Genomic DNA, 24,433 nt, shown 5'->3' with positions numbered 1-24,433 from the left:
CAGACCTGGCTTAGTGAACAAAATTTAAAACTTTGGAAACTCCATCAGAGCCACACACACACCAATTTCATTTAGAGAAAGAAAAGTACCTTAAGTAAAAGGGGACTTTTTCCAGGACATTTGCAAGAACCATCGGGGGGCAGAGGACAGGAGGGACATCGTGACTGAAGGAAGCCTGGTTGTTCCCAGACTCTGGGATTTCAAAGACCAGTCATTTTGGAAGGACTGATATAAGGTGGCCAATATTCTATTTTGCCAGTAAAGACTTTTTTTTTTTAAACTAGCACTATGATTTCATTTAAAAAAAGAATAGTTTAACAACCCCCGCCCCCAAAAGGAAGAATATAATCTCAGAATCCTTTTAAATTGTTTAGTGTGATTTTATTAAAATTCACTACATTCTTTATATTGGTTTGCTTGTTTTTTGGTTTTGGACCAAGGAACACCTCATCGCTTCCTGATTGTTGTCTGGGAACCAGTAATTCATTCAGTTGCTGGAGGAGACCCAAGTTACCAAATCTGATCAACCTACATCTTTAGTGCAGCAAACTTTGGGAACTCTGTGGGAGATCAGCTCCAGAGATAGCTGTCAACAATTCCTCTCCTTCCTTTCTTGCATGCTTCTCCTCCCATCAAGAATGCAATCCATTTCCCCTCTCCTTGAGCTGGTCTTGAGACTTGCTTTAGCCAATAGAACTCGGCAGAAGTAACACAGTGCCTGCTCTGGACCCAGCCTGAGAAGACGGCTGTTAGCTTCCTCTTTCCCTCATTTATTTATTTATTTATTTATTTTTAAGATTTTTTTTTTTTTTTTTAATGTGGACCACTTTTAAAGTCTTTATTGAATTTGTTGCGATATCGCTTTTGTTTTATGTTTTGGTTTTTTGGCCGTGAGGCATGTGGGATCTTAGCTTCCCGACCAGGGATTGAACCTGCACCCCCTGCATTGGAAGGCAAAGTCTTAACCACTGGACCATCAGGGAAGTCCCCCTCTTTCCCTCTTTTAGAATCCAGTGTCCATGCTGAAGAAAATCCGTGCTTGGGAGAGAGGCCCTAAAGATGAGATGCCATGTGAAGACAGAGGCCACATGGAGGAGAACTAAAGTGGCCTGGTGAACAGCCAGCATCAAGGCCCAAGCCATGTGTGAGAGAGGCCTTCTTTTTTTGGCTGTACCGGGCGGCATGCTGGATCTTAGTTCCCCGACCAGGGATCGAACCCTTGCCCCCTGCAGTGGAAGCGCAGAGTCTTAACCACTGGGCTGCCAGGGAAGACCTGAGAGAGGCCTTCTTTCATCTGCCAGCGCAGCCCAGCCTCGCCCAGCCACCAGCTGACTATGTCTACACATTACAAAACCACATATTGTGACAAATTATAATTGTTGTTTTAAACCACTAAATTTGGGGTAGTGGTGGGGTGGGAGGTGTGGGGTTATGCAGTAAGAAATAACCAAGACACCCTTGACATACAAAGAGACTGTGAAGTCCAAACAAGGTTAAGAGGATACTGTATTAATGAAAAAGAGGGGAGGTTCTGAGAAAACAATGAAGTCTTGGAAATTAAAAACAAAATATGAATGCCAAAAATAAAAACTCAATGGAGGCATTGAATAATAGGTTGGTCACTGCTAGAAAATAAATTCACAAATTTCAACCTGAGGAATTCTCCAAAGCACATAGAAATATTAATTATATAAGATGGAAACTATGGGACAAAAAAATGATATGAGGACAGACCCAAAATATTCAATATCTATTTAAAAGAAATTACAGAAGAGAATGGGGTAAGAAGAGAATGGGGTAAATGTATAAGAATTAACATCAAGAGAAAAGTCTCTTGGCTTATGTATTCAAATCCAAATAGGCTTTAAAGGTGACAGGCATGAATGTTGAAAAATGAGTCATTCTGAATTTCATGGAATAAGAGAAAAATCTATAAACCTCCTGAGAGAAAGGAATGGTAATTTATGAGGAAAAGAGAACCAATCTGACCCAGGACTTCTTGTCTGAAACACTGAATGCTAGATAGCACTGGAGTAATATTTATAGAGTTCTAAGGAAAAGAGAGCAAAACATCGTGCTATATTTAAGCAAAGGAATGACATTTTAGAAAATGAGTGATCTCAAGAACTACACTACGGACGTTTCCTTTCTGAAAAAGATTTTGAGAAAATACTCGAGCCAGTGAAAACATCAGAATAAATAATGTCAAGAAAGGGGAAGACATCATAAAACACAACAAAGAGTGGTAAGAAATGAAACCAGTAAAACAAATAATTGTTGATAACAGAATCATGGAGGTTTGGGTAATTGTTAAGAAAGGATTCTTAAAAGTAATATAAAATAAAATCAATCTCAATCTAGTACAAACTTTAGAAATGATTTCAACACTGCAGGATCTAACATGTGTTCCTAGATTGGATCCATCATTTTAGCTTATCAAGATTTTTTTATTCCACTGAGGAATTTGTAAAATGCATTTATGTATATACCTTTTAACACAGAAGCCATATTCCAGCCTGTCCCCCTGCCTCAGACTCCTCAAAGATAGTGAGTGGGAAAAATGAATTTTTCAGTAGACTGCTAAAAATAAGGGCTCCAAGTATTATAAGGCAAAGATGCAGTGGTATGGGAAAGACTTGGGAGTTTCTAGATACTGATTAGCTCTGTATGAGTCACTATAGGCATTAATCAGTTTGCTTTGGGTACAATCATTCAACAGCCTAATAACAATAATTGTTATAATGATTGTTAATAACAATAACTCCTGCATGTCATCTTGCACATGCCAAGCACTGTTCTAAACACTTCATTATTTATTACTGATTATTTTCCATCTTATTTAATCCTCACAATAACTCTGGGAGGTTGATGCTATTATTATCCCCATTTTACAGATGAAGTAACTGAAGCATAGAATGGTTAACTGGACTGAAGTCACACAGGCTAAGCAGTGCAAAAGCCAGGATCAGAAGCCAGACATCTGGCTTCTCAGACCTTATTCTTAACCACTATGCCACACCCTTTCTCCCTTTACAGTCTAATTGTACCATCATCCAATCAACAATTCTCTATCTTGTCCACAGAGACTGTCAAAGATATCAATTGCATTACGGATGTCTAGATGTATCTACCCTGTATCACTGAGATAAGTATGACACGATTTTGACTTTTAATCCCCTGCTACCTGCTAATGCTCACAAACCAGCCCTTTTCTAAACTTCTAGATGGACTTCCCTGGTGGTCCAGTGGTGAAGAATCCACCTTCCAATGCAGAGGACGCGGATTCAATCCCTGGTCAGGGGAACTAGGATCCCACATTCCGCGGGGCAACTAAGCCCGCACGCCACAACTACTGAGCTCACATGCCTCAACGAGAGAGCCTGTGTGCTGCAAACTACAGAGCCCACGCACTATGGAACCTGCGGGCCACAACTAGAGAAGAGAAAACCCGCACACCACAACTAGAGAGAAGCCTGTGCACTGCAACGAAAGATCCCAAATGCCTCAACAAAGATCCTGCCTGCCGCAACTAAGACCTGACACAGCCAAAAATAAATAAAATAAATAAATAAATTTAAAAAATAAATAAATAAACTTCTAGAATCTTGGCCGGATAAACACGTTAAATTCATCAGAACAGCTTCTCCACGCAGTGGTAGATTCCATGGGGTGTCCAAGGTTACAACATGTTTGCTTGTGAAGAAAAAATGTTCTGAGCAACCTTATTAACATACTTAACTAATCAAGGGAGAAAATTCTCTATGCCCCATTCTATATATAGGATTATTTAATATTACCCACAGCCAGAACAACTCCTTGGTAGAACGTAGTAAAACCGAGCAGGACACTCTGACCTCGTGCCAGGGCCCTGGTGTTCTATATTTAAAGTCTTTTCATGGATTTGAACGTCAAACAGACCCAGGTTTGAGAACTGATTCTGCTACTTACTAGTTGTACTGATACCTGTTCCTTGACCTTTCCAAATCACTTCTGTAAAATGAAGTTAATTATAGTAGGTCTTTTTGCAGAGATTAAATAAAACATGTGGAAAGCACTTAGCACAGTGCCTGGCTGACCTTTGGTCCTCAATACGTGTTAGCTAATAAGTGAATGGACCTTGCCTCTCTACTGACTCAGTTCTCCCTGGAGCACAAGCCACTCCTTCATAACCCTGACCCTGACCATGAGCAATGAGCACGCACATGCATACACTCACTGTCACAGGATTCTTGGCTGGAATCAGGGGAGTGGCCACATGGCTTGTTGCACTAGATCTAAATGCTCTAAGACAGGCCACCTTCCCTCCTCAAATGCCTAGTTCAGCTCAGAAACCTACATCTTAAGAAGCCACATTAGAGGAACACAAACACCCATTTAAAATCAGAACTGTTAAATTCATATCATTTATTGATATTATCCAGTGTTGGCAAGGATGTGAAGAAATGAAGACCTTCATGAAATGATTAGTGAGAGAGAATATTGGTATGAACTTTCTGGAATACAGTCTGGCACTACGTATCAAAATGTAAAATGTGTAGGTATCCCTTTGACATAGAAATTATTTTCCGGAATTTATAACAAGTAGATAATTACTTGTAAGAATGTAAGTACAAAAATGTTCATTAGAGCATTTCTTATAATGGCAAAAAACAGAAAAACAATCACAATAGGGGAAAAAATAATGAGTTCAGTAACATGGTACAGCCATGTAATAAATTCCATTCAGGGACTTCCCTGGTGACTCAGTGCTTAAGAATCCGCCTGCCAATGCAGGGGACATGGGTTCAATCGCTGGTCCAGGAAGATCCCACATGCCATGGAACAACAAAGCCCGCGAACCACAACTACTGAGCCCACGTGCTGCAACTACTGAAGCCAACGTGCCTAGAGCCTGTGCTCCGCAACGAGAAGCCCCCCTCAATGAGAAGCCCGTGCACTGAAACAAAGAGAAGCCCCCGCTCACCACAACTAGAGAAAGCCCACGCACAGCAATGAAGACGCAACACAGCCAAAAAATAAGTTGTTGACTCTGGGTTAATATTAGGTAATTTTTTTTTCTTTCTCCTTTATATGTGTCCATAATTGCCTGACTTTTCTACATAAGTACTTTTTTGAATAAATGGACAAAATAAAACTATATTTCTTCTCTGGGGGGAAACATTGACTTATTCTTCTGCCTCCTTTTGGCAAGAACAATTTTGGATCATTATAATCAGAAGTAAATGATGGAAAGTGGGGAGGAGAGATAAATTAGGAGTTTGGGACTATCATATATACACTATTGCATATAAAATAGATAACCAGCAAGGACTTACTGTATAGCACAGGGAACTATACTCAATATTTTGTAATAACCTATAAGGGAAAAGAATATATATATATATAAAGTTTTATATATATATATATATATATATACACATATATATATAACTGAATCACTTTGCTGTACACCTGAAACTAACACAAAATTGTAAATCAACTATACTTCAATTTTAAGAAAAAGAAGTAAATGACCCATTCACCCAGACTCTATTCCAGAGCTTCATCCTAGGGTAACAGCTCCATCCTTTCTTGACACATAACTTTTGCAAAAGCAGTAGCTGAACAAGTGGAAAACCATTTTCAAACCATATTCATGGGGACTTCCCTGGTGGTCCAGTGGGTAAGACAGCGGGCTCCCAGTGCAGGGGTCCCAGGTTCGATCCCTGGTTGGGGAACTAGATCCCACATGCCCAGCTAAAGATCCCACGTGCCGTGCAACTAAGACCTGGTGCAAACAAAATAAATAAATAAATATTTTTTAAAAAAACATATTCGTGCTCAGAGATGCGCTGGCCATGAACAAAGAGCCCGAACTTAAAGGGCTAAGCATTTCCTTCACAATCTTGCTAATATTGATAGTTTGCTTAGGAAAGCCTACTTTACAGACAGTTCAAAAATAAACTTAAGCCCAGCTCCTGTCCCTATTACTCCTCCCAAAACTTTAAATTAATAGAGTAAAAAAGAACCCTGTGTATATATTTTACTATACTCAACAGGGCCTTTGGAAAGAACCTGGGTTATCTATATCCTGGGGCTTGAGCAAGTAAGAGGCAAGAGTAAAGGGTGGGAGATGTTAACCTGTAGGGGGAGCTCAGGCGTGGCCCCATCACTCCCCAAGAGTGACAACGGTGCCTTAGTCAAGGCCTCTGGCATTTGGGGGAATGGAGCTTTGTTTTAACCATCTTTTGATTGAGAATCTTTGGCCTCTCCTTCCAAGGCCCTGGGGCAGTAGCAGGGGTCTGAGGCCTTCACCCACCACAGATGGAGACCTAAGCAGGAGGCAGGGGATGCCACAGGGAGTAAGGCAAGGAGCTAATGGCTATGAGCACTGCTCTGGGCAGTAGTGAGCAACATGTCCCCAGTGTGATTTTTCCCTTTGGTTTATCCTTCTTTGCTTCTTCTTTCTTCCAGAGTGGTAAAGCATGACTCTAGGAATAAATCCAGCTAAAACAAAGGATTGGGATTTGGGCAGCAAAGCTCTGTTGGAGACAGCACTGGGAGAAATCTCAGGATGGCGCAAGGCTAGTGAGCACAGCCCACGTCGAGCAAGCAGCATCTCGATGGGCTGAACGTTTGTGTCTGAGACCACAGCAGGCTGCTCCGGGACCCGAAACAACAGGGCAACTGAGAAGCTTGTGGGCAAAGGCTCACATGGAAAACAAGTCTCCGGACCTGGGAGAGACACCAACAGACTACACCGGTCTCAGTTGTGGTAGTGATTTACGTGTAGGAATGAAGGTGTTTACTTCACCATGGGCAGACATATGGGATACAGGTTTGGGGCAGCAGGTTCCAGGAAATGAAGAATGGCAAAGCAAAGCATTCACTCCCTCCAGGTTCTTTCCGCCCCCCCACACCCAACCCCTATTTTTCTCATTTCTCGGCCAAAGCTGAAGTGCTGTTACATTTCTCTAGAAGAAATGGCATTAGGCGCTTATACTGCAGGCAATGAGCTTATGAAAAAGAACATTGCTGTTGTCAATAGAGTCAAGATGGATTCCCAAGAGCTGGGGAATTCAAAGGCACAGAAAGAGTATTTTGCAGTTTTCAGCAGACCCTGAACACTGGGGTCTATGCCTATTTGGCACACACACCAGGGCCATGCCTATTTGGAGTCATGCTGGTAGAGAGATGACAGCCCTGAGCCTTATTTTCACATCAGTCTCATATCTCTCCACTTACTCTTTTTTAAAAAAATTTATTTATTTATTTGGGCTGCACCGGGTCTTAGTTGCGGCATGCAGGATCTTTAGTCGCGGTATGTGGGCTTCTCAGTTGCGACATGCATGTGGGATCTAGTTCCCCGACCAGGGACCGAACCAGGGCCCCCTGCATTGGGAGCACGGATTCCAACCCACTGGACCACCAGGGAAGTCCGTCTCCACTTACTCTAGACCCACTCAAGTCAAAAGGCAGGGAAGAGGCAAGAGTGAAGTGTGGGAGATGATAAACTGCAGGAGGAACTCAGGCATGGCCCCATCACTACCAAAGAGGGACAATGGCATGTTTGTCAAGGCCTCTGGCATTTTGGAATGCCCTCACACCACAAGTACCACAGAGCTTCTTCCTCTGGGTTATGGCTCATAGCAAAGTTTCCATGATCGCCAGGAGTCATTCCGGGGGCAGCCTGGGAGCCAGAACATCTGCAGGTTCTCCAGCACTAGAACCCCTGCAACTCATTCCTCATCTATACGCAGTGACATCCAGAGGCCGACATGCAACAAGCTCCTGAACTTGACTTGAACTCTGCAGAGTACAATAAACACCAGGTCCCAGGATTTCTCAGAATTCAAGAACTAGGATTCACAATCTTCTGGTTCCAGGCAAGCACTGGATACTGCTGATACCCCAAAACTTGCTAAGCTTCTGCCCCACCTAAAGACACTGATGTTTCTGTGGCAACTGTGATTATGGAAGAAACTCAGTGTCATCAGGAAAAGTCATCAATCAGCTTTTACAAAGTCATAAATGGGGACCTCAAAAAAAAAAAAAAAGGTGATGGGAATAACTGCCAATGGATATGGGACTTCTTTTTGGTGTTAATGAGATGTTCTAAAATTAGATAGTGGAGATTATTGCACAACTTTGTGAATTATACTGAAAACAACTGAATTGTACCCTTCAAAAGGGTAGATTTTATGGTTTGTGAACTGTATCTCAATTTTCTTTTTTTTTTAAAAAGGGGAAGGTCACTAAATAATTACAAGGAGTAGAATAAATAGAAGCAGAGCCTAGATCAGGATTTTATTCCAGGAACATTTGTTCTTCCTAGGCTGACATCTATTTAGATCTTGCATAAAATATGTTTTCTTCTTCTTCTTCTTCTTCTTCCTACCTTTTTAAAAACAGAAAGCATTCTTGGAAACTATACTGATATATACAGTTACAAAAGTTTTTCCTGTCAAACTCCCACAGCCTTGAAAACACGATTTCAGGTATCAAGTCCTCCAATCTCTCACGCGCTTCCAAGGTAAGTGCCCCCACAGATTCTGGATTCTGGAAAGCGCCCTTTGCTTACCTATGACTAACACTTTATACGAAATTAGCTGTCTGCCGTCACCTCCCACTAGCATAGCCTTGGCACATAGGAAGCGCATGAAAAATGTAAATATATTGAATGAACTGAACACCAGATCATTATCTTGTAAGGGTTGTTTTTTTTAATATTTATTTATTTATTTGGCTGCGCCAGGTCTTAGCTGCGGCACGCGGGATCTTTGTTACCCTGAGCAGAATCTTACTTGCGGCATGCGGGCTCTTAGTTGCAACATGCGGGATCTAGCTCCCTGACCGGAAATCGAACCGGGCCCCCTGCGTTGGGAGCACAGAGTGTTAACCGCTGGACCGCCAGGGAAGTCCCGAGGTGTTTTTTTTTTAATTAGTATCGGGTTTTTTTTTTTTAAGGCACCTAATTTAAATCTGCAACACTGCACTTCTGCAATCATGTAGCAAGTAATTTGCTACCTAAAACAACAAGATATTGTAAAATGTTTTCTTTGAGGGAATGTGTTCATTCATGCCAAGAATAAATCAAATGTTCCCTTTGAGGGATTTTTACCTTGGTACAGGTCAAGAGGGAGAATGAATCAGAGCATCAAACCTGTGGCTCCTGGTGGGTACAAAGATAAAAAATGTTCTCTCTCTTTTTTCTCCCCCCAAACTTTTAAATATCACAAAGCTTTTAAGGAGAGTCATTAAGACTATGCATGCGGGCTTCCCTGGTGGCGCAGTGGTTAAGAATCCGCCTGCCAATGCAGGGGACACGGGTTCGAGCCCTGGTCTGGGAAGACCCCACATACCGCGGAGCAACTAAGCCCGTGCGCCACAACTACTGAGCCTGCGCTCTAGAGCCCGCGAGCCACAACTACTGAAGCCCACGTGCCTAGAGCCTGTGCTCCGCAACAAGAGAAGCCACCGCAATGAGAAGCCACCGCAATGAGAAGCCCGCGCACCACAACGAAGAGTAGTCCCCGCTCTCAGCAACTAGAGAAAACCTATGTGCAGCAGCGAAGACCCAATGCAGCCAAAAATTAAATAAGTGAATAAATAAATAAATTTTTTTTAAAAAGACTATGCAAAGCCATCTTAGAAACCAGGAGTCTTTTCCTGCCTTTCCTCTTCATTACTGTTCAAAGATTTTCTTAGAAAACCTTAGAGCAATATTATCACAACAGGCTGTAAATAGAGTTCAGATAATACAGGAGCTACTGAAAATTAGGAGGGTTTTGCCCACTCCTTGTATTTGACCAACATATGCCCAAAATCTGACCCTCAAAGCTACTGAGGTCCTAAAAGCTCGACTTATTCACTCCTCACTCAACTTATTCCTCCAGGAGACAAGCCCACATCTCTAACAGGTGCAGCATGCTGCTGCATCACAGGGCCCACCCCCTGGGCAATGTGCACAGAGCTGGCGGGTACCAGAGTCACTCCAAGGAAACTGCAGATGGCACACCATCTCGGAGAGCCCCCCCTTGTTGTTATAAAACTTTTCAAACACACAGAACAAGAAAAAGAATATTACAGTCTCCCCTAGTCCCACCCCTATCCCCAAGATTCAACAATCGTTCACATTTTGCCATTTAAAGTACCTTACAGATAAAATAATGCTAGATACTTCATAATAACACCCCTAGGTACTTCAGCATGCAGCTCCCAAAATAAGAATATTATCCTAAATACCCCAGTACAGTTATTCCCTCTAACAAAGTGAACAATAATTCCCTAATACTAACTAATACTCAGTCCAAGTCCAAATTTCCCTCATAGACAAAGGAGAGTCCCTCCCTTAAATCACACTATGTCCTGTCCCCACCCTCGCCCTCCTCCACATCCCAGGTACCGGGCACCGTCCTGCCGTCACCATGTTGCCATCACTGCAGCCCCCTTCCCGAGTACCTGTGCAAAAGGTGCCGTCATTGGGGATGAACGTCTTGTTGTTGTTTGTGGCTCGATATCCTTCTAGGCAAATGCAATAAAATCCTCCGAGTGTATTGTGACAAGATGTGTGGTTCCCACAGACCACAGTGGCTCCGAACTGGCACTCATTTTTATCTGTTGATACATTGAGACAACGCACAGAAAGGGCTGTCAATCCATACCACGATCAACCACCCAGACTGTTCTCCTGTATTATGGACTTGAGAATCAATATTCCGTGACAACAGCAGAAAGATCTATTTCCCCAGCCTCTCCTCCTCTCACTGTGCTTCTCAGACTACAGGACACGGGCCTCTCGTAGTCTCGCACAAGGTGTGTTACAAAACCACAAGAGAAACCCAACATCTCAATCTGATAGTCCCTCTGATTTGAAGATTGGGAGAAGGGAATGCTTTTTGAACTTCTCCACACTTAAAAAGATCTTGTCATAGGCCTGGGGAAACAAATCCAACAGAATCCCACTTTTCCAGCCCAACCATTCTCTTGCTTTTTTTTAACGAAAACCAGAGTAGGATGATTTTACATCCAATGATTAACTGGAAAATTTGTTACTTCTGAGTTACCAGGAGACACAATGGAATTAGTGCTCAAGCCTCATCCAGGGGCAGGGCTAATATTGAGGCAGGAGCAGCTCCTGCTAATTGTCAGTGATCCATATAAATAATGTTAATCACCCAGTGAGGAGGGGCTGGAACATGGGATGCTTGATGAGACCACAGAACCTGCCCCGTGTATTTCTAATTCAACAATCTGACATCAGTGTAAAGTGAAAGTAAACCTCCCTCCCATCTCTGTCCTCCAGCCCAGGGGTCAGCAAACTTTTTCTGTCAAAGGCCAGTCATAGGTCTCCAATTGCAACTGCTCATCCATACTTTGGAGCACAAAAGCAGTCCCAGACAATCAGTAAACAAATTAGTAATGAAAAACAGGCGGCAGTGAAGTTTGGTTCCCAAGCTCCAGTTTGCTGACTCTGCCCTAGCCTCTACCATCAGAGGAAACTCCTGTGACCAATTTCTTCTGCATCCTTTGAGAGCTGATCTAACCAGCTAGTTTTTTGGCGGGGGGGATATCATCAACTTATGAACTGGAGTCTTCTTGTCTGTTATTTAGTGTTTTATTCCACTACTGGTTCCCTCAAAGCAGTTCAGTCGCCTCCCACAATTGCACTCCATTCCTGCTAACTCAAGAGCCAACCCCCCTGCCCCCCGCCAGCCCCACTCAAAATCTGGTGGGGTTTTTCTTTCATTTTTCTTATATTATCTTTTTAAAAATTTAATTAAACCTGGAACACTATTCATCATTAAAACCATCTGTGGTAAGATCTGCATGAGAGCTCAGACTAGCAGAACAGACCCTCAAGGCATTGCCAGGCCAAGTGTCCAGTCAGTCCAGCTTACTGAGCAGGGCACGGGGGTTTCAGATACAAGTCCACCTGTGCATAAGATGGAATATTCCTGTCCTTTGCCATTGTTTCTGAGGCGTATCTCCCCTGCAGACTTCATCAGAAGGGACATCTGTGTTTGTATGAGATTCTAGAATTCTTAGGTCCCTTGACGTAATACCATGTTATAGCACCTCTGGCACACCTATGATCTTACCTGTAACCTACGGCGTGGTCTCATCAGGCCAAGTACTGCGACATGCAGTGTCTAGTGTTTGGGATCAAGTACCACATAAATTAATAAAGCCCCCTCCACCCACTCAGAGAAGTTTCTATTGTTCAGAAGTCAAAGAACAATCAAGATTGCAGTGAGCTTTCATGAAAGGAGGACTTCAGTAGGGGAGGGAGTAGAAAAGCCTTGTCCGTGCTCCCCAATCCCAACTTCATTTCCAAGCACCTGCTTGTAAGCAGTGGGGGAAGAATCTTATGGGCAGAATTCTAAAGAGAGAAGGGTCAAGAAGGCCCAACTCCAGCCTGCAGGAACGTGCAATGGTGTGTGATTGTGAAAACGTGTACCTGTGAAGTAGAATATGACTTTTTAAACTCAGGACTTCATTGCCATTTTTCTTTAGGGAGGAAAAACAAAACAAAACAAAAACAAAGATACCACAACAAGGCCGTATATACTGTCAATCCACAGCTACAGGGCAAAACTATCCATATTTTTACTGCAGGTAACATGGTTACTGTGAAACTCTATGAAACTCTCCCTCTCTCTGAATGGGGCTTGAACCTGGATACTGTCTGACTCTCATGGCATGGTGAACGCTATGAGACAAAAAATTATCCCAGATGTTTCTAGCCTAAAGGTCTCTGTATTTCTTTAAGTCATCCAAGACCCTAAAGGGTCACAACTACAAAAAATTTGGAGGATGGATTCTGGTAGACATGAGACTCAAAGCAACAGTATTTCACCAATCAGCCAAAAAGTTGGCAACTGTGTTTTGTTTCTCCCCATGGTACTAAGTCGTTTCCTAACAAAACAACTAGAGAAATTTAAAAATGCAATACTCACTCAAGTTGTTAAGTTAAACTCAAGAGTTAAAACAGATTTCAAATCTGTGTTAGGTCAGAGAGTTTCCAGAGATTCAAGTTCGGTGACCTCTAACATGAGGGATAATTCCTTGGAAACGCTAGAGAAAGGATACATCCCAACACCAAAACAAAGACTTATTATAATTGACAAAACTTCTTGTAATAAAAACACATGAATTTCCCCCCCAAGGACATCAACTCTTTAACTCTTGTTAATCTTGTTTCTTGACTCAACTTTTCAACTTAACCCAGGATTCAGAACTTACCAATACACTGGGTCCTCCCATTGCCTACAAATCCGTATTTGCAAATGCACATCTTCTTCCCTCCTCTTTGCAGGCAGGTAGCATGTTCATGGCAAGTGGCACAGACATCTAAAGCTGAATCATAAATTATATATATCAGGAAAAGAACATTTCAATCACCTCCTCTAGGTGAGTCACATTTTGGGTAATAAACAGTTAAAATGGGGAACCAAAATTTGAATACCAAAATTATGAAGGGTAGACCTTATCCCATCCTTAGAAACCTGCAATGGCTACCCATTGCCCATGGAGTAAAGTGCAAATCCCTCTACCTGGCAATCAATGCTCTTATCCGTCTAACCCCAGACTAATTCCTGCAGCCTCACTGCTCCCAAACCCAAATACACACAGTGTTCTCCAGGCAAGAGGCCAACTACTCTTTCCCATACATACATGCTATCCACTGTCTTACGTCATGCCATAGTCACGATGTTCCCTTCATCTAGAATGCCTATTTTTCCTTCTCTGTCCAACTAGCTCCTATTCCTATTTCAAGACCCAGTTCAATCATCACACTCTCCCTGAGGTCTTCCGCATTCCTCCATTCTTGAGGAAAATTAAATCTTCCTCTGTGCTCCCCTGACACTTGTACATTTCCATATCAACCATATTAATTTGTCAGTATATTCTATTCCACCTCTGTCTTCCCAGCTTGCTATTATGAACGAGCTTCTCAAGGACAGGGATTATGTCATTTGCCCATACATCATTATGGCATGGTATAAACATTCAGTGTATTTTTATTGACCAGCTGGATAAAGGAAACTGCAGTCCTACTGCCTACAACTTAAAAGGCAAATGGAAAGGGAGAAGAACTCATCTATTGCCCTATCCATTTTCCTTTTAGGGAAACAGTTGTGAATGTGTTTAAAATGTCAGTGAGATAACAGCCAGGTCCCAGCAGGATGACCAGATCCCAATTATTTAGATAAGCAGCAAAAATGTTTGGGGCTAAAATTCCTGAAACATTCAAATCTACCAGATGGTGATACATGGCCCAAGACCAAACAAGAATTTCTACCCGAGGCTATGTGGGATACTGTGTTGCACTCCCAGTGTCTGTAATATCAGGAGTGGCCTAGTAAGGAGAACACATCAGCATGGAATTTCATCTTAGTCTTGGCCCCATTACCACCCAGGTAATAAAGACTTAGCTCTCAGGCTGCTCTAGGCATGAAACCAACTGAAAAAGGGATATATATATAAATTCTCTTAACCACGCTTGCTTTTTTTTTCTAAACAGACTATAACACAAAAGTGAGACAAGCCATGCTTATCACTAATACTAAATTAACCATAGGATATTCACAAAATTTATTATATCCCAGACCATAAAGAAAAATGCAACAAGTTTCAAAAATGTAGAAACTATAGAGGTCATACTGACTGCCATGTAATAATGTTATAAAACTACAAAATAAAACATAAGACTTGCATTCCCAAAAGGAAACCTACTTGGAAACTACAGAACACTCTCCTAAATAATTCTTGGGGCAAAGAGGATATCAACATTGCAATGTTTAATACCGGACATAAAAGCTTATTTACACCAGAAAATTTGAGTTTGACATGTTTTTATATTTTAAAAGAGAGAAAGAAAAGCAGGCAGCTGGGGGTATGGGGAAAACTAAAATTTTAATACAAGAAGCTTGAAAAAAAGGAAAAAACAAAATAGGGGTTTATGAGGGGGGTGGTTAGGACTCAGTAAGGATTAAAAAGATGTTAAAGAATTAGAAAATATACTCAAATTCATTGGAAAAACAAAAAACTTTTGCCAAAGTCAGTGCATCATAAAGACCAGTAGTCAAAACTCAAGACCAGTGAAGGAAAAAAAGGGTATATATAAACATGCAACATTAGGAATAAGAAAGAGCTTGTTACAAAAAATACATAACAATTTCTTTTAAATTACAAATGAAAGACTTCCAGTTAAACACAGCAGATTTAATACACTTGCAACCCTCACCCAAAAATTTAAAAATGAAATCAAGCACCAGAAAGGTATAAACCCTGGGAGAGAAGATGACAGCAAACAAGGATGTTGACAATATTTCAGAAGATGAAAGAGATAGACATATGGGAACTGCCTGAGAGGAAGAAGTAAAAGCCAAGGAAGGAAGGAAGGAAAGAAAGGAAGGAAGGAAGGGAGGGAGGGAGGAGGGGAGGGAGGGAGGGAGGGGAAATTAATTAAAATAAAATTTAAAACATAAATAAAAGCCAAATTGAAAGGCTCAGGAATGGAGTCACTTAGCACCCCAGAAGGCAAGCATAAAGGGTAGGGGCTGAGAGTTAAGGAACAAGTTGAAAATACGGAGGAGTAGTTAGATGCTCAGATCCCCTAACTCACCCTGGCATAAGATGGAGTTTTACAACCTGGAGAAAACAGACCAGGAAGGCTCCTGATTATAGGGGCAACAGACAGAGCTGAAGGGAGAATGAGTCCCCATACTAATTGTCCACCAATATGGGGTAAATCTCTTTAATCATTTTAACATTTTAATACACAGCATTTTAAAACAGTACCATAAGGACACTGTCAATCCATAATCACATGCAACCAAAATCCTGGAAATACCTTCTAAATAATGGGTCCTGGGTCACCTCCACAAACCCAGCTGTGGTCAACCATATAATGATGAACACTCACCTCAGCGTGTGTGGGTAGTACAATAATAGATATAAACACTAAACTTTTTTTTTGAAGTATAGTTGATTTACAGTATTATGTTAGTTTCAGGTGTACAGCAAAGTGATTCGCTTATACATATATATGTATGTATCTGTATTCGTTTTTTCTATTGACACAAACACTATACTAATGAAATAAACAATAAAATGATAAGATGTTTGATTTTTTTCCTATATGGAATACTTATCTTTACAAAGATGGCAGCATTTTTATATCCATCCAGTTCCAGAAACTTACATTAGATAGAAAATGATTACTTCATGTAACTGTTGAGAGAATCTAATAAACACGAAATATTAAGAAGCAAAGTAGTACCACCCACAGGCTCTGATCTTATTAAACCACAGGCTCTGATTCAGTTGGTCTGGGGTGAGACCCTATATTTTGCATTTCTAACAAGCTGCCATGTGGACTACATTTTGAGTAGCAGGGATTCAAGGGCCCCTGAAGTCCTTTCCCTCTAATGTTCTGACACTTCATTCCTAGGGTACCTGTTTTGATGATCCATTAGGAATAATTTAGCATAAGTGTAGCCCCAAGGACAGTACCTGTCATGTTTGGCTCAATAAATGTTTGTTTCCCATACTGGTGAAAAAGACAAGATGTGTGCCAGTCTACCAAAGGCTTCCCAGACCACCCGCAGAAGAGAAAGTGGTTTCCAGAGGTAGAGGGACCTCAGCTGAAGCTTCTTGTTCAGCCATGATTAGCCCAGTTTGCAGGGCCTAGTAGGGAGGCCCTCTGAGTTCTAATTGCTTGAGGGACAAAGTTGTCTTCTGGGGAAAAAAAGGGGGGGTAGGAAGCACAACCTCAACACAAGGAAAGGCAGGGGCTGGGGTGGGGTTGGGGGCTGCTTCTGACCACACAATAGTGTCCATTGGTCAAAAGCTCAGTTAAGAATCACTGGAGAAGAGCATAAATGTATACAACTAGTCTACAAAGCAATTTTGCAACAAAAATGTTAAATTTTGCAGACATTAATTACATATTTATTCCTTTCTAGTTTATAGTTTTTTACTGCTACATAATGAATTACTCCAAAACTTAGCAACTTAAAACAACAATAAACATCTGTTGTCTCTTTCTCTTTCTCTTTCTCTCTCTCTCTCTCTCTCTTTCTCACACACACACACACACACACACACACACACACACACACACACACACACACACAGAATCACTGGAGACAGAGTAATCAATTCAACCCAGTTTTAATACTAAAAGTCCCCTGTCCCAGGAAACCCCTCAGTTGGGTGCAAACCAAGACAGTTGATCACCCTACTTGGAGAGCTTGTTAAAACAGAATCCCCAGAGAGTTTGATTCAGTAGGTGTGAGTGGGGCCTGGGAATCTGCATTTCTAAGAAGCTCCCAGATGCACCACACTACCAGCAACACTGAAAGTCTCCCTCAATCTCAAGGACTTGTGTCAGAATCCTGGGGAAAGAAAAGGTAATACCGAAGACATCTTTCACCAAGTCTAGACTGAGGCACAGCATAGCTATGGGACCAACGTGACAGAGAGAAAAACCCAATGGAGAAGAATTCTCCAGGCCTGTGTCAAGACCACTGTGCCTTCCTCATAACCTGGGGGTGGAACTGTGTCAGGCAGCAGCTTCACATCCATGTCAAGGATGACTTGACTTCTGTCTTCAGCAGATTCTGCTCAGGAGAGCAGAGAGGTGGCTGCCACACAGTAACTGAGGGGACTACTACAGGGGCGAGGGATCCCCTTCTTCCCCTTGCCCTAGGGATGCCTAGAATTACTGGCAGAGAAACAGGAGAGTGCGGACTCCAAAAATCTAGGAGGAAAAGCCTGACAAGGACTCTTTGTTACTATTATTGTGTCCCCCAGCTGAAGGTTGCCACCCTAGATTCACTTCCCTTCTCTACCCTGCAGTGACTAAGCCAGCTAAATCCACATCCAACAATGAGAGGACCAGACAGGTTTTGGTGTCTCAACCTCGGCTGGAGTCTTCTCTCTTGCTCCCTAATTATGTGATCGAAGGCAAATGAAACTGTCAGAGCTCTGGTTTTAATCTGTAAGACGGAGATGGTGTTGCGAAGATTAAATGAGAAATATAAATGCTGTATGAGCTCAAAGCACTAGACAAAGAGCTAATTTACATGAATATCTTTGTCTCTTTCCATAGATATTGTTATAGTTGTTAGAAACAAGTCATGCATGATGCAGTGCCCGGTAGGAGACACACTGGTTCAGAGCAGGGTTGAGAGAGAGAGATCACTTGGGCTACAATCCTAGCTTGGCCACTTGCTAGCTGGGTAATCCTTGATAACCTCTGTGCCTCAGTTTCCTGTAAATCTGTAATATGAGGATGATAATAAACCTACCTCATATGGTTGTTTTGAGGATTAAAGAGTAAATGAGTTAATACACATAAAGCAATTAGAATGTGAGACATTATTAATACAACCACTCAACAGCTCTTTGTTAATGAGTAAATGAAGGTACTGACAGCTAGCCAGCTCCCAATTATACTAATGAAGAGAGTGATGGAGAGCTGCATTGATGCAAACACCCAAAGCAACATTGCTGTGTGGACAGATGCCCAACTATTCATGGGGCTGATATTCTGGGAACCATAATACCTTCATTTCCATGATCAGTCCTTACTTCCTCCACATCCTCCCAGCCTTCTGGGTAATACCTGACTCAGAATTTGGAAATTCAGCTTCCTCACCCTTTCAGCCCTGCTCACCCCTCCCTCGCCTCCCCCCGCACACCACGTAAACCTCGACATCGGCATGGAGTGGAGGCTGCCAGCCTGAGACTGCTCCTCTCGCTCTGTATTTCAATACTCAAGCAACAACTTACACGCACTCTTGAAATAACAGCAGCTGGACTGCGACAAAACAGTGAAGAGATTTTGTCCACTGTCAAGGGAAGAAGGAAGTGTTAAAAGCACAAATAGAGTGCTTGAATTCAAATCTTAATCTCACCCGCAGCCATTCTCGGTCAGACCAAACAAGCCCACTGCACAACCTTCCTGAGATCCTGTCTCTCAAACTTGTGGAGACAGGTGGAAACAGATCCAATGAGCTGAGGAAATAAGCAAAGGGGCGCAAAGCTCAGGAAGAGAAAGCATTTCCAAGTCTTCTGCAACACTATGGAAAACTGCATTGCTTGTAAGAGACGGCATCAAATTCCAGAGACAGAAGGAACCTGAGAGACCTCCTCTCCAACATCCCTCACAGAAAAAGACAAAAACAAAAACATAGCCTGTGCTTTAAAAATCCGCCAAAGGACTTCCCTGGTGGTCCAGTGGGAAAGAATCCGCCTTCCAATGCAGGGGACGCGGGTTCCACCCCTGGTTAGGGAACTAAGATCCCACATGCCGTGGGGCAACTAAGCCTGCGCCACAACTCCTGAGCCTGCCCACCACAACTAGAGAGAAGCCCACGCACTGCAAGGAGGAGCCTGCGCACCACAACGAAAGATCCCGCATGCCGCAACTGACACGATGCATCCAAAAAGAAAATAAATTAATAAAATATTTTAAAAATAATAATAAAAAATAAAAATCTGCCAAGACAGAGAGCACTCTACTCGTTCAAGCAGTATAATCCTTGTGGGGCAATGGGAACCATCATCCAGTCCCCTTCTCCTCCCCAACCCAGGGCTGCCGTTCCCCATCAGGAACCCAGAACCTTTCCTTGTGTAAAACGGTTATCAGCCCGCAGCTGCTTTTGCTCTTTTGCCCTCTTCTGACCATTTTCCTGTTTGACCAAGACCAACTTGCAGAGGGGGGTCCCACACCTGGCCTCCAGACTAGGAACCAACCCATGCCGAGCACCCCAATGTCAATGCTTTTGAGCTCTGAGCAAAGCAGCCACACCCTACGTTTATGTCCTGAATGTCACACATGCACAGGCTGCCTCACATTCTCAAGCAAGCTGAATACCTTTTTTTTTAAGATCCATGCAGTTCAACACCCCTGTCTCCTCTGCAGAGCTAAGGCCAATAGGCCTCTTGCCACCTTTGGCTGCAGAGACCTAGGAGGCCATTTTAGGATTTGACCAGAAGCTGAGGATGTGCCCGGGGCCAAGTCCTTGGAGGGGGAACACAGGCCATGGCGGGGATAATCTTCATTGGCACTAATCCTGCTCCATTACTTTGAGCAACTGTAAGTCACTCCAAAACCACGCACCCGCTCCGTTTCCCTTCTTTCCTCCTCTTCCTCACTGAACAGGGAATACGCTGCTGTGATTCATGATGACGGAGTGAAGACCAAGCCTATGGAATGCACGAGTCAGGAAGTCAGGTGTACTTTACACAGTAACAACTTCCCCAACCCCCTCCACCATCGCTCCCCAAGCCTCTCTAGGCCTCTGCCCGCCCTCTGGCCTTCCCAAACCCCAGCCACTCCCAGACTCAGAGCAATGCCAGGAAAAGGGTAAGAAACAGGACTGACTGGTTCCAGCCCTCCTGGCCCATTCCTAACCTCTCTGTTCCCCTAGGGCTTGGCACCGGCGCCACCAACACCCTCCTGCTCTACCAACTACCACTTCACACTCCCCTCACACTCAGGCCACCTGACTTTGGCTCCCCTACTCTCTCCTCCCTGAAACGTCTTGGATAACAATTAAATGTAATTCAGCAATGTTACTGTGAGAGACTGAATATACAAATGGACAACCCCAGACCACACATAAAAATAGAACTCTGACCCACAATCTGCAGCCATCAGTCTAGGAAGTCAAACCACAACCTCTGTAGCAATAAGTCCCAAGTGGTCAGGATTTAATCAATATTGGACAGCTTCCATAATTTTTGCCCACGCTTCAAACTTAGGACCAATCAGAGAAAGCCAAATATACTCCCCTAACCAATCACACGAGATGCCTGCTGTCAGAGAGAAGCTAGCTCCAGCTTCCCCATGGCAACATCCTCCAACCAACCCGGGCATACCTGAAACCTTCCTTTCTGTTCCACTGTAAAGTTTTTACACTCCCCGGCCTGCCTGTGAGTCTCTGACAAATGTAAATGATGATCGCTGACTCTTTTGCTAGAGCAAGCTCTGAATAAACAGCCTTTGCCTGTTCTCATTTGAGTGGTCTTCGTTTATTTCCATACCAGATTCCTAATACAAGCCACAGTCCCTACTCACAAGGAGCTCTTAGTCTAGTAAACAATTACATTGCAATATGGTGTAAGTGTATAGGTACCTTATAAATATGTACGTATATAAGTAAGTGTGTAGTGGCCCGTGTAATATGGTACAGAGGGGCTTCCAGGAGGGAGGACAATTGGGCTGCTTTTGAAAAATGAACAGCACTAAGTAGCTAGCTGTGGGGGAAGGGAAGAGCTGTTCTCCATTCTTCTCCTTCCCTCCCCTCTCCCTATCAAGCTTTCCCACTTGTAGACCAACTTTGCTTTTTGACCTGCTCCAATAAATATCTCCTTTATTTTTCCATTTTCAGTTTCTCCCTCTACCCAGTAATTCCCCTCATTCGTGCCAGAGTCTGCTTTACCACTGCCCCCAGCAAAAAAATTTCTTGCACTGACCTGGCCAGCCCAACTGAATGCTATCTTCTCTTTCCTTCCACCTTCTGTCTTCTTTAAAGAATATCTACTGTGCAGCCAAAGTCCTGCACTCACTTGAGCCCTCTGCATCTGGCTCTCACCCTCACTGCTCTGCTAGCTCTGGCTTCCACTGACAGAGTCACCAAATCCAAAGCCTTGTTCTCAGTCTACACTCGCTTGGCTCCCCTTCCCCTGGTTTCCTTGATGCTCTACTAGCCCGGTCTTCCTCCGATCTATGCGGCCACTGCTCTTTCTCCTCCATGTGCATCTACCATCTGAACTTAGTCTTTCCAAGAATCTGTCCTTGGTCCTCTTACTCTTATCAACCTCAAGGCTTCCGGTGACCATCGAGTCTCCATCATTTGCACACACTTACTGTCCACAGTCTCAACTCCCTGTTGGTTTCATCTCTCCAAAAGTCCTAGCATTACCTCGAATTCAGGATCTCCAAAACAATTAGGCATCTTTCTTCCAAAATCTTTTTTTCTCCTCCCATAGACCCACATACCCAAGTCACCCAGTCCTAAACCCTTAGTTTTCCATCTTCCCTCTTCTGTTCCTTTGCACCTTAACATCTGTCATTAAGTCCTTCCAGTTCCCTTTCCACCTTATCACCTACATGCAGTCCTCATCTCCCACTGTCATGACTGTGGGGCCAGTCTTCTGGCCTCAGAACTTCTAGAACAGATATTACAACTTCCTCAATGGCCCTAAGCATCCAGTCAGTTCCCACATTGACCACTGCAAGGAAACCTGCCCTTAATCAAACCAGGTTCTACACAGTTGTAAATGATGGGAAAATGCCTGCGAAAGGAGAGGAGGCTCAACCAGGCAACCCCGGCTTCCATTTCCCAAAATTCACCCCACAGCCATTAAGCAGTTGCAGATGGATGGCCTTAGGTAGTTACTTTGTTCAACCATCTCAGGCCAGCAAGCCAATGGGACCCCAGTGGACAGTTTCCTAGGCTACAGTCTTAACACAAAGATTCTGAAATAGGTTCCAAGCATCTGCAAGCTTTTACGCACACTGCGGTGGGAGACCAAGTTAGAGAAGGAAGTTAGAAAGCTCACCAGAGCATCTGATGTATAAAAATGGCCACTCCAGGAGGTTCGGCTATCAAGAAAAACACTGTCCAGTGATGGTAAACGTCCCAAGCTAAAGAGAATTGAGGGGAACAGGAGTCTGAGCCACAAAGTCCCCTGATATCTCCTTACATAGAATTTGCCATCCACTACAGGAGGAGTGTTTCATTTTATGAGGGAAGCTGGAAGCTTTTCTTATACCAGTTTTTACATCACTCCCTGTACTAAAAGCTGCAGTGATTTCCAATGGCTACTCACTGCCCAGGAACAACTAAGTCTAAATGCCTTGGTCTGCCAATCACCACACTCTGCCTTCTGGTTAAATCCAATCTGCTTTTCTGACCCCCATTTCCCACGCACCTCCTACATACCAGTCAAACCGAAACACAGCCCCCATGTTTTCATGCCTTTGTGTGGTTCCTCACTTTGTCCCCTCCACCTGGAATTTATTCATTCTACACATATTTGTGGAGAGCTGCTGGGCCCTCTGCTATGAGTTGGGATGCCGTTTCCTCCTCTTCCCATATCCAAATATTACCAATCGTTGTTGGCCCAGTTCAAAGGTCACCTCATCCATGAGGCCACCAGATTCCCTTGGTCAGAAGTAGTCTTTCCCTCCTCTGACCACCCACCTCTTCAGAGCACGGATGGCGTCCTGCCTTTATTACAGTTATTTGCGTAAATGCCACCTCCCCTCCGTGTCTGAATCCTCTGCGTAACTCGTACCACGTTCAACACTGCGTTCTGCAGGGGGAATAAAAACTTCTCCAACTGCCTAGAAATGGCTTATTTGCTTGTCTGTCTTCTGCAGAATATGAGCTCAGTGAGGACCAGAACAAGGACCTCACATCCTTCACAGGGAAACTATTCGAGGACCATTCATCTGTTGAACGAATGGCTTAATGACTGCTTTATTCCCATAAACTTCCTTACACTTCTTCCTCACCGTATTAGCATCTGGTTCTTCATCAAAGGGAAAAAATTAAAAGGTAGAAAGACAACTGCTCCGAGTCAAGAATTTGTCGCAGAAAAGCCACAGCCGGGCCGGAAGCGTGACAGTGCAGGCGGAACGCCCTTCCACGCCCTCGCGCGCCGGGCGCGGCTCTCCTGGGGGGGCCCCCTCGCTCGCGCCCGGCCCCCACTCGCGCCAGGTCCCCCGGGGGCGCGGGCCGGGCCGTTGCGCACAAGTCTCCCGCAGACCCGGACCAGGCCGGAGGCGGGGAAGCCCGCCCGGGAGGCCCTCCCGCTTCTCGGAGCCCCGCCCTCCGATCCCCCACCTGCGCCCCGCTACCGGGCTCCTCGCCAGCCCGGCCCAGGGGCGGGGGAGCGTCCGGGGCGCGCCCGGCGTCGTCCGGGCCGCTGCCCCCACCCCGCGCGCCGCGCCTGCTCTCCGCCTGCACTCACCGTCCGCGCCCGGCGCTCGGGGCTCGCAGAGGGCCAGGCTGAGCAGCGGCAGGAGCGGCAGCAGGCGCCCAGGCGGGAAGCCGGCGCCCCGGGGCCCCCGGGCCGTGCCGCCGCCGCCGCCGCCGCCTCCCTCCCGGCGCGCCCGGGACTCCTCCTGCGGCCCCCAGGCGCCGAGATAAGGCGGCGGGCGCCCGGGGGAGGGGGCCGGGCGGGCCGCTTCCGGCGCCAAGCTAGGGAGCTGAGGGTTCCGCGGCGTCCCGGGGAGCGGCGGCGGCGGCGCGCGGGCCCTTCCTTCCCGCCAGGCCCGCGCGCCGGTGGGGGACGTTCGTTCAGCCACTCGCCGCTTCACCTGGCCGTGCCCCCTGCTGCGCGCCGGGCACGCGGGGGGTCCGGGGACACGCTGCGGGTCCGGCTTAGTGACACAGCCGAACGTAGAGTCCCGGACTGTGCCAGA

General features: G+C 44.5%; 1 protein-coding gene across 1 annotated transcript in view; it reads right to left on the bottom strand.

The window, feature by feature from the left end:
- Positions 1–24,069, bottom strand: part of SUSD1 (sushi domain containing 1) — a 130,963-nt gene extending 106,894 nt beyond the window's left edge. Inside the window, exons 1-3 of the mRNA XM_024126369.3 lie at positions 23,980–24,069; positions 13,225–13,338; positions 10,441–10,596 (exon numbers count right to left, since the gene is read on the bottom strand). Coding sequence (XP_023982137.1) covers positions 10,441–10,596; positions 13,225–13,276 — 208 coding nt within the window. The 5' untranslated portion in view covers positions 13,277–13,338; positions 23,980–24,069. The remainder of the gene's footprint in view (positions 1–10,440; positions 10,597–13,224; positions 13,339–23,979) is intronic.
- Positions 24,070–24,433: the final 364 nt, after the last annotated feature.

The sequence above is a fragment of the Physeter macrocephalus genome, chromosome 9, assembly GCF_002837175.3.
Source record: "Physeter macrocephalus isolate SW-GA chromosome 9, ASM283717v5, whole genome shotgun sequence".
In the NCBI taxonomy this organism is placed as follows: Eukaryota; Metazoa; Chordata; class Mammalia; order Artiodactyla; family Physeteridae; genus Physeter; species Physeter macrocephalus.
This window is presented reverse-complemented; position numbering and strand designations above follow the sequence as displayed.